This window comes from Bidens hawaiensis, unplaced genomic scaffold (genome assembly GCF_021521415.1).
Source record: "Bidens hawaiensis isolate Kalapana, Puna unplaced genomic scaffold, B.hawaiensis_p1.1 tig00001236_1, whole genome shotgun sequence".
NCBI lineage: Eukaryota > Viridiplantae > Streptophyta > Magnoliopsida > Asterales > Asteraceae > Bidens > Bidens hawaiensis.
In genome coordinates, this window is record NW_027491070.1 from 4250811 (window position 1) to 4261386 (window position 10576).

The window sequence follows — 10576 nt, forward strand, 5'->3', positions numbered from 1 at the left end:
GATATTCAGTTAGCTTTATAACACACACTCTAGACACACGAGACTTACTAGTACTCGCATTCTCTGTAATCACGATAAGGTTTGAGCTCCACCATTGTAATCACCTTTGTTATTAATAAACCGGTGGTGATAGTTTTCACCGCCAGGGGTTTTTTGCTTGTTATCTTAAGGATAACAGATTTTTTCCTCGCAACAAATCCTTGTGTTCAAGCACTTGTACGTTCATTTCATATAAGCACCAAGTCCCGATTACTAATTTGGTTACGAAATCACTGTTGTTAATTTTTGACCAAAACAGTAACCTTGCCTTACTAGCCCGACATTTCAACCGGCCGAGACCAGAGAAATGAAAGACCGAAGGTAAACAAGGAGTGTATATTATATATATGTTGTAACATCAAGCTTTAAGTATTGAGAAGTTAGTTAAAATGAAAGATTAGCTTATGAAGAACAACCTTAGAATTCAAGAATTTGAGAGAGAAATGAAGAAATGAGCAAGCACAAATGAAGAAGATGGGTGTGTATATATAGGATAAGTTGAATGGGTCTTTCATAAAGGGTGTTGCATGAAAATGGGTTGGTTATAGACCCAAGAAAGCACAAACTACAAATGGGTCCTTCAAGTCTCCATTTTGGTAGTTTTAGTCCCTTGAGTTCGTTTTGAGCGTTTTTGGGGCATTTTAAGAACCGAAAAGGGTGTTTTTTTTAGATCCAACAACTATAAAACAAATATGTAACATAAAATTCATCATTTTGATAATATCAAAATGTTCGGGATACAAAACGGGTCGGGTTTACATTAAGAATACAAGTATAAAATAACCCGAAATTAACAAATGTCACATGTTCAATCTCGAACAACCCCTCCTGTTTATAATCAACATAAACTTAACTTACATAGAATGATTTCCAGCTTCCACCTTAAGAAACAAATAGCATTTGCGAAGGCACAAGAAGTGGTGTGATAAGACGTGGAACGCACTTTTGGTGTATTGAAAGCGAAGTGGAGTATAAGTCGACTATCTACACTGACAATGCATTTTAGAAAAAAAAAACAAACAGAATAATCATTTAGGCTTGCAATTAATTAGGCAATTGATCTTAAAGGCAGAAGGAGTACCAATAACTCTCGAACACATAATCGATTGTCTAATTTAGATTACTAGTTATTTTTTTTATTATCCTTTTATATAAACTTTTAATTTGATTTTTTTAATCTTGGATTCTTTTATTTTTTAACAAATTTGAATGTTATTTTGTTTTTTTTATATATAACTAGGTTTTATTCTCCTATATTACGGAGGTTGTTTTTATTTTTCGTTTATGATATTTATATATTTTTTGGATTTTAATTTTATTTATTGTAAGTTAATAATATACTTAGGATCATGATGAAAGAGTTTCACAAATAAATGAGATGTTATAACACGTTTAAAAGCTATTTGGGTTTGGTGAGACCCATGACTTGCCTATTTTTTAACTATAAAATTATTTCTTAATATAAATAATATATTTTTTTAAAAAAATTGGACATTAATTTTTAGTATATCCCTATTTTATAAGATTTTCATATCAAATATTTGGTCAAATTAATTTTTAATATTATGAGATGTTATAAACTGTTTAAGGGTGATATGGGTTTGTGAGACCCATACCTGTGAATTCGGGTCAAATGCGAGAGAAACTTTTATTTACAAATAAAGCAATCTAGCAGCTTGAGAGAATGTAGAAACTAACCAGAGAGCTTTAAAGGTTTCGTTTATATATATTTAAGATTTTATTTGTTTTTACCTATTTAAATTAATGAATTAAAAAATGGTTTAGGGAAGAAGAAAAATGAATAAGGATGGTTAAGGAAGCTAGGAGTCACAAAAAAACTAATACCGTGTGAATGAGAGAAAATTCTAGGATATAGTTAGTGTTGGAAAGATGCATTTAAAGGAAATCAAGTCCAAAACTTTTTAATGGTGCCCTAAAGAAAATCAAGTCAAAACTTTATATAAAAAGAATATGTAATTTTGATTCGATCCTTAGCATTTAAGAATTGCATATGTTTCATGCGAGCACTTCCTTTTAGTCTTAGCTCAAATGTATGTTTGGTCAATTGGTTGACAAAAATCACTCTATCTTGAATAATTATTTTGAAACCTTCATTAAGCGTAATATTCACCATTTGTAATGCAAATATCATTATGATGATTAATATTGCGCATTTAAAAAAAAGGGAAATTGCAAACATATGATTATTCGGTAGAAAACTAGAAATTGAACGAGAATGAAAACTTTGAAAACATCAATCCTTCTCGGTTTTCATGATACAAAGTAAAAGGAATAAAGAAACCCCTTTTCAGTTTGAATAAAAAAGTGTTTTTATAACTACCAAATTATTATTTTTATTAGTGAAAATGACTTCTCTTCTCAAATGTGACCTTAAGACATTATTTTATTCTTCATTACTTTCTTTTGAGCAATTTGTTCCTGGTTGAACAAACGGGTTCATTCTATTGGTCAAATCATCACGTTCTGTTCTTTGAACAGATGAGTGATTTTTGTGTCTAGGTTTTTGATGATAAAAAAACATTATGTTACTTGTTTTTTTTGTCAAACATTAAATGACTACTTAAGAACCCTATCCTATATGTATGTTTTTGTCATATATGAAATTCTTTGAACAGTTAATTGTGCCTGCATTAGCAAACATTAAATATATATGTTAGTTACGTGAAGAGAATATAACGAAAATATGTAAATGACACAAAACTAGCTAATGTTAATGATAATTGATACCGTAGACGCATGACATTCACTGTCACCAAGGAAAAGTCATACCATATATAAAATTAGATGCTGCCCAATTTCAAGGGGACGGCTAAACCTGTTGCCTATATAGTCTCTATATTACCCTTCCACGTCATATCTTACATAATTTAATATTACTACTTTATAATTATTCGAGTTTGACACAATATTCAAACTTAATATATCCCACACTCAGAGAATAATAATTGGTATACACATGTAATTGCTAGATATATACACATATATAAATGAATACTTGTCACTAGTCAAGACTTGCCAAACGTCTGATTACTATATATATACACATCTTCTTCAACTAATTTTATACATACGGTAAAACCAAACATATATAATATTTAAGAAAAAATGGGTCCAAAGGTAAAGGAGATGCCTGTTGTAAGCAAGATGTTTTGTTCATCAACACAGGTGGTTCTAGGGGTTAGAACACGGCCCCATGTCGTTGGTGGTGGCGGCTTTGTGGTCACCGATTTGCATAGCCATGCGGTGGTGTTCAGGGTGGATGGTTGTGGTGTTGTTGGTAAAAAAGACCAGATTACTCTCGCGGATGCTTACCAAACCCCGTTGCTTCTCATCCGTCGGAAGGTAGTAAACAATTAATATTTATATGCATAGTGTTTTTCATAAATATTATGATCAATTTTTGTTTTAATTTATAAAGGGAGGTATAGTTGAAGCTTTAAGCCTCTATAAGCAATGGGGAGGCTATGCTCCAGATTATGTAGGATCACAAAAGCTGGTTTTTACATTGAAAGATCCAAACGCATGCTTTGCGAACAACAGACCGGTAAGGGTTTCGATCGAACAAAAGGATGAAAGCATCTATTTTCAGATAAATGGATACTTCCAAGATAAAGAATGCAGCATCGTCGACTCTGGAGGAAATGTCATAGCCCAGGTATATTAATATCCAACTTCTCAAAATGCATGCATGCATGTACGTTGTTGTTTTAATTATTTGATGATACATATGATAGGTTGGAGTGAGTAAGGAGATGATGGAGACGAAGGACTTATATCATGTGGTGGTGAAACCCGGGATTGATCAAGCGTTTGTGGTAGGCGTGATTGCGGTTCTTGATTACATCCACAATGGATCTACAAGATGTTAAACAAATTAAGAAAGCACAAGAATATTTGATTGCTTGCATGAAAGAATTGAAGTTCAAAAGTATTTTGGTGTTTGATAAGAATTAAGATTACGTAAGGCTGAAGAAATTATAGAATTTTGGAGATGGTGTACGTTTCGTAAGAATTTTAATGTATAGGATTTATTAATATGGAATCAATGTGCAGAAGAAAGTTTGAACCTTCGACTTTGACTTTGTGTATGTATATCCACGTGATGAATGTGAATAATGGTCCACCTCATGAAACATGTTCATTAAGATTTGTGTACCTGAATGCTCATGTCATGTAAACAAAATTAAATTCAAACTTAAAACAAAACATCAACAATATTTGTTGAAACGGATGAGTGAATTTTGCAAGTACTTAAACAAACAGGAATTAAGAATTTAAAACAAAATCAGTACAAATTTATATTTAATAAATTAAATAATTTTGGTCTGACGTATAACAATTTTGTGAGGCAAAATAATATGTTAAGTTAGGTTAATTGATTAAATGGTGTTTAAACACAAAGGGCTAAGGTTTAAATGTTTAATATATATACAAAAAGAAAATGAAAACAGACTAACGAAACTAGTTGGCTCGGTCCGTAGTTGCATTTAGATTTGAGAATAGAGTGGTAAAAAAGTCTACGGCTTGTGGCTTGTTCGAAGCTTACAAGCCTTGTTCAAAGCTTATTTGAAAGAGGCGTGCTCAAATAAGCTCGTTTGTAATAAGTGTACCGAATAGTAGTTGATGCATGAATATTTTTATATGGAGTTGTGAAATTTTTAAGGGCCAGTCACCTTCGTTAAATACTATAAACATTTTACAAACTGAAAACTACATGTACAGAACATGTAACATTTTTTTAGTTAAGACTCCTAAATTGTTATTTTAGCCAAACCACATAACCCATAAACCATATGTGTAATTAACTTTTAAGAAAATTAGGAAACACTTGGATCCTTATACTTGTAAATGAAGAATTAAAATTTGTAAAACAGTTTAGACATGTGTTTGGGGGGGGGGGGGGGGGGGGGGGGGGGGGCAAGGAGAAAAACACTTGTGTGTGGACCTTACTTGAATGTCTTCTTTTGTTAGGCTCAGAATCAATGGGTTTGTTGCGTGTCAGACAACACAACGCTAAAGACAGAATCAAGCAAACTTATTAAACAAGAGAAAACATGTTTAGAGAATCAATATGTGTTTTATCCTTTTCATTTTTGATACATATGGCTTTCTAGCCATGGTGGCTATGTAAGTTATGAACAGAGTTCTACAAGTTGTGAATAGTAATTTTGGTCTCTTAAGACCCAAAGTTTTCGTTTTAGTAGAATCGGTTTTTCTATGCAAAAGGTGGTTGCAGACTTGCGGCTAAAGACGAACTTACTATGTAACTAGGGTGGGCTTGTTTGTGACCAAAGTCCAATTGGCCCACACCATTTTTTTGTTTTTCTTATATAGCCCAATTAGAGGTGCACAAATCGGGTTTTTCAAATACCCGGGTTCGGGTATGACCGGGTATTGAAAAATCAAGTATTGGTAATACCCGGGTGGGTTCAGGTTCGGGTATTGTCTCTAAAATCCATACCCTATGCATCGGGTTCGGGTCGGGTATAGAACCGGATATTCTAAAACCGGGTATTTGAATATCATATTTCCGGGTATTGAAAAACCCTATTTTTGGGGGTTTTTTTGGGTTTTTTCCGGGTTTTTTCGGGTATAGATTTGATTCTTTTCAAGAGGTTACAATTTTTAGGGGTATTTTTCAGGTAATTTCTGGTATAGATCGAGCATTTGAAAAACCCGGTTACGGGTATTGGAAAAACCTGGTTCCGGGTATGGAACCGGTTCCGGGTTCCGGGTATTACCGGGTATAAATCGGGCCCGGTTCTGGATACGGGTTTTTGTACTAAAATGCATACCCTATCCGTACCCTACGGGTAGGGTCGGATACAGGTTCGGGTATTAAAAACCCGGGTATAAAAAAACCAGTTCCGGGTATTTTCTTCGGGTTTGGTTCCGGGTTCGGGTTTTTTGTGCACCTCTAAGCCCAAGTGCCATAATAAGTCCATGAAATATGTTCATGCTAAATGCAAGTGTTTTCTTAAAGCAGGTAAGTTTCTTTCTTGTTTGCCTTTACACACGTCTTCCCATTTTAATAAAAATGGAGAATTCATATAAGCCTCATAATTTCAAAACTTTGTAGTTTGTAAGTACATAACATCCGTTCTTTATATTATCAACTCAATGATCAAAATATAGAATAAATTTAACGAAATAACATCATATAAAATCAAGTGTTACTAAATAATATCTTTTTCACCTGAGTTACAATAATAAAAATTGAGAAACGTCGAAGGACAATTGTAATCGAGAAATTTTTATATTATATTTACATATATAATGAACTATGTTATTTTATCATCATTTCTTCCTTCTTTTTGCCCACTCCATTTTTAACCAACCCGTATCGTGCACCTTGAAAAAAAAAACTATAATTGCCACCGGTTGCGGTGTAACCTATTGCCTGCTCACTTGCAACTTTATTGTAACCGTTTTGAATGTTATACGTGAATGGATTCGCGGGGGGGGGGGGGGGGGGGGTGGTGGAAGAAAGACAAAATAAATTAAGCATTCTTGTGTAAATCTACATTACTAATTCTACTTGGGATTGAGAATGAACATGATCAGCTGCATTTGATTAACAGATAATGATTCTGAAACCTCCATTTCATTTCTTTGATATCTATTTGTAGTCACTCTTCTTATTATTAAGACTCAACCAAAACGCACACACCACAAACGGGACGAACCTGGCGGCTTTAGCTATTGTGTGTTGACTTATTCAATACATTACAAGTCATAGTCATGAAAAAAAACCCCTTACTTGCATATCAGTTGCTGCTTCCAGTCTTGTGTGCAAAACCCTTGATGTCAAACTCATTCCCAGTCTTTGTAATGACACCCTAGCAGAAACACAAACATTGGATTCACTCACAAGCCCGTGTGTGTGTGTGTGTGGCTCACAGACAGAAAGTCACCTTATCGGTTATGATTCCACTTATAAGATTAGCTGGTGTGACATCAAAAGCTGGATTCCAAACAGATATGCCAGAAGCTGCAACCTGTTCCCCAAGACCTCCATGGGTATTCAGTAATTCTTTGGCTGATCTTTCTTCTATAACAATCTCATCTCCAGAAGCCAATGACAAGTCAACTGAAATCAATGGCGCAGCAACATAAAACAGAACACCATGATGCTTAGCAGATAAGGCCAGGCTATATGTTCCAATCTTATTGGCAGTGTCGCCTGCAATTGCAGTTATGTTTTCATTACGTTACATTACACGTAATAAGCAATTGTTGGTGATTGGCGAAGTACCATTGGCAGCAACACGATCTGCTCCAACAATGACAGCATGCAGACGCCCGGTCTTCATTAAAGCCGCTGCGGCAGAATCTGCTATGAGAGTGGCTGGTATTTTCTCATGCACCAACTCATAAGCCGTCAATCTCGATCCCTACACTTGCAACTCAATTTCATGTAGCCTTAAAAAAGAAGTGTAATATTAAACTGCTTACTTGGTAAAAAGGACGTGTTTCTGTGCAATAAGCTCTGTCAAGCACTCCATCAGCATGAAGGGCACGGATTACACCCAGAGCAGTTCCATATCCAGCAGTGGCAAGACTATTCAAACAAACAGAATATTACTAAATCAGGATATAATATTAACATAATACGATGACTGAGGGAAGATTAGATCAGATTACTAGCCTGCCAGTATTGCAATGAGTTAAAACAGATAGTTTGTTAAGATCCTTTTTTAGATTCTGAATGAAAGATGATCCGTGTGAGCCTATTGCTTTATTGGAAGCAACATCATCCTCGAGCATTGTTTCAGCAGCTTCAATGTAAGCCTGTAGCATATTACAAATGGTAGAGTTGATTACTTGAAGTAAGCAAAGAGTGAATGATTAGATTAGATTACCTGGAAAACTTGATTGGCATGTGTGGCGGAGGCAGCAGAGTTGGTTACAATCTCTGTAAGCTTAGTTGCAGCATCCGCAAGATTCACAGCGGTTGGGCGACTATGCAACAAACAAAACAGAACAATTAATTAATTAAACAATCTATATACATATAAATATAATTATAGTACCTTGAGACAAGATATTCCAACTTATTTATGAGAAAAGATGCAGCATCCTTTGATGTTCCGGTAAATCCTTGTTCCTCCGAGAGGAGTTTAGAGGTTTCAACAGCGAGAGAAAGTGCAGCGGCTATGGCGATTGCAGGCGCCCCGCGAACCACCATCTCTCTTATTGCATCCCTGGATATAAACAAAGCTTAATCTCGTCAAATAATAATTCAAATTCAAATTCAAATGGATTGTAAAGTGTTTGGCTGGCTTACGACAGCATCTGGAATTTCCAAATAGATGGTATTAAGAGGAAGTTTTCTCTAATTTTGATTGATATGATTATTGTTAAAAACAAACAAACAAACAATTAGGCAATTTAAAAAGAGAAGAGAACCTGATCAAGTAGTTGAAGTGAGCCCCGGTGATAACGGATGGATTGCAGAGTCGAGTCAAACACTTCTCTTTTCTTTTAATTGAAACAAATCTTAGTTTATTCAGTAGGCGGCTACAATTATTAACAAAGAAAGAGGGAAAGGAATCTAATTCTAAAACATACATCATTTCACCACCAATCATGCCATTGCCAGCCAGGGCAGGCTGTTCAAACTTTCGGAATAAAACTGCAGGGGCATTGGGCCTTATTTTAATGTCAGCCACGGCCCAATAGTGGGCGGAAGGCGGTGGTGATGGGTGGTGGCGGCAGTGGTGGAGGTGGTGCCGAATAAAAGAGGGGATGGGATGGAAAATAAATAAAGAAGATGAAAGGAATGAATTTAGACTACTTTAGAGGAAATAAAATGAAGAAGGCAATAGTTCATTATATTTCACTAACACGTGATGCATTAGACTTTTTAAAGTTGAAGAGACAAAAGTGAAATCTCTTTCCAAAATAGGTCAATTTTAGAAATTTTTCATAACTTTAAACCAAAGCAATTGCTTCTTAAATCTTAATTCTCGGGTACATCGAATATAATGGAAACCAGAATCAGCTAAAGATATTTATAATTAAAAATTTACAAAATGTCTCACAAAAATAATTATTATATATATTGATTTGTAATGTCGGTTCATACTCTCAGAATCAGCTATGACTATTACATTCACTTGGTTCCACGTATCTCCCACCTTTTGCATTTGCTTCCACCTGTTGCTTTTCTTCTTTTTCTTTGTCAGGCCTCACATGCTTTTCTTCATATTTCATCCCTGCAATTCTCTCTCTTTTGTTTGAGAGAGGAGACCGCCGGCTATTTCTGGTTGGAAGTAACACGATGGTGTTGTACCACGTATGTGGCTTCCATTTCGACTGTTGTCGGGTTCTACTTTGGAAACCCTAGGCGAAGGCGATGGTGGAAGTACACAACGGTATGACGTAATGATTGTGGTCAGGTTTCAATTTGGAACCCTAGGCACCGCGGTGACGGATTCGTTTATCGCTTGAATTTCCTGTCTAGGCTGTGATGACGCTCCGTTATCTGGATGGCAACTTATGTTGCAACATAACGGAGCTCTGAGCCTCAAGTAATTCAATAATTTCATCGAGGTTTTGATATGTTTGGGTCGTTTTTTTCCGGTTTAGTATGTTGTTGTTAGTTTAGAGGAATGCGTTGCATTTGAGGTTCTCGGGTTTGAGTTTTTCGGGACTACAGTTCAGGTTTCAGGGCTTTTTTGTTTGGTATTAAGTTGGACTCATTGAGGTTGCCACAAATATCTTATTGTTGATCGTATATTCTGTTTATTAAAATTGTAGATAAATTGATCTCCAAAGGTTTAGAACACTGAATAGTTAAAAGTGTTTTGAGTTCAATTGGCTATGGCAAGTCTTATGTTTTAGTAAAGTTTATGACTGTTATTATGTTAGTTTTGATCTAATTGCTTTAATGTGTCTGACTTATGCTTTGAACATGGTACCCTTTTCGTATTATGAAAACTCTTAGGTTATCTAAGATAACTCCGAGCCGTCGTTTTGTACCGTGTGATTTATTTTAATTCATTTGGTGCTATGACGATGGTTTGAAACCAAACTTTGGATTACTTTTGTCACTTTCCAAGCTAGGATAATAAAAGCCAAGAAAATTCGATTAACTCTCGATCACCAAGATCCGAGCTTCACTTACGGTTTCACAACCCCCGCAACGCGGGGGGTCGAAATACTAGTTTTAGATAAATGATAACATAAGTAACAATAAAAATGAATGGACAGGCTAGAAGGATTTGAAAGCCATTTTGATATATTATATTGGATCTATTTGGATAGGAATGAAGTAACAGTATCTATACATGCATGTGGTAATGTTTAGTTGGAATGTGGACTTTCTACTTTTGGAAAGCTACGGTGTGCAAGTTGGCCAGAGGTTCTTCATTTCTTTTCGTTGATTACTAAGTTGGTTATTAACACTCGTGAAAAATTGGTCTAAATTAAGTTTCGAACGTGTCTTGCTTGGTATAAAAAGCGCGTCTTGACACTAGACGCATTTCCATATAGGCGAGAGTCTATGCCTTTG

The 10576-nt window shown here is 35.2% G+C and overlaps 2 protein-coding genes across 2 annotated transcripts; one reads left to right on the top strand and one right to left on the bottom strand.

Moving 5' to 3' along the window:
* The first annotated feature begins 3152 nt into the window (after positions 1-3152).
* LOC143568057 (protein LURP-one-related 6) lies at positions 3153-3929 on the top strand. Its single transcript, XM_077054302.1, has 3 exons — positions 3153-3402; positions 3479-3715; positions 3795-3929. The coding sequence occupies exons 1-3, from the start codon at positions 3166-3168 to the stop codon at positions 3927-3929; spliced, it is 609 nt and encodes a 202-aa protein (XP_076910417.1). The 5' UTR covers positions 3153-3165.
* Positions 3930-6640: 2711 nt separating this feature from the next.
* On the bottom strand, positions 6641-8264 carry LOC143568066 (methylthioribose-1-phosphate isomerase-like). Its single transcript, XM_077054307.1, has 7 exons — positions 8094-8264; positions 7923-8022; positions 7709-7851; positions 7516-7621; positions 7316-7454; positions 6975-7243; positions 6641-6899 (listed from the first exon to the last, which is right to left on the bottom strand). The coding sequence occupies exons 1-7, from the start codon at positions 8246-8248 to the stop codon at positions 6828-6830; spliced, it is 984 nt and encodes a 327-aa protein (XP_076910422.1). The 5' UTR covers positions 8249-8264; the 3' UTR covers positions 6641-6827.
* Between the last annotated feature and the right edge of the window lie 2312 nt (positions 8265-10576).

Coding starts and splice junctions, on each gene's coding strand:
- LOC143568057 (XM_077054302.1), top strand. CDS start 3,166: ATGGGTCCAAAGGTAAAGGAGATGCCTGTTGTAAGCAAGATGTTTTGT. Junction 3,403..3,478: donor TGCTTCTCATCCGTCGGAAG/GTAGTAAACAAT, acceptor TAATTTATAAAG/GGAGGTATAGTTGAAGCTTT. Junction 3,716..3,794: donor GAGGAAATGTCATAGCCCAG/GTATATTAATAT, acceptor TACATATGATAG/GTTGGAGTGAGTAAGGAGAT.
- LOC143568066 (XM_077054307.1), bottom strand. CDS start 8,248: ATGGTGGTTCGCGGGGCGCCTGCAATCGCCATAGCCGCTGCACTTTCT. Junction 8,023..8,093: donor TTGGAATATCTTGTCTCAAG/GTACTATAATTA, acceptor TTTGTTGCATAG/TCGCCCAACCGCTGTGAATC. Junction 7,622..7,708: donor ACTCATTGCAATACTGGCAG/GCTAGTAATCTG, acceptor TTGTTTGAATAG/TCTTGCCACTGCTGGATATG.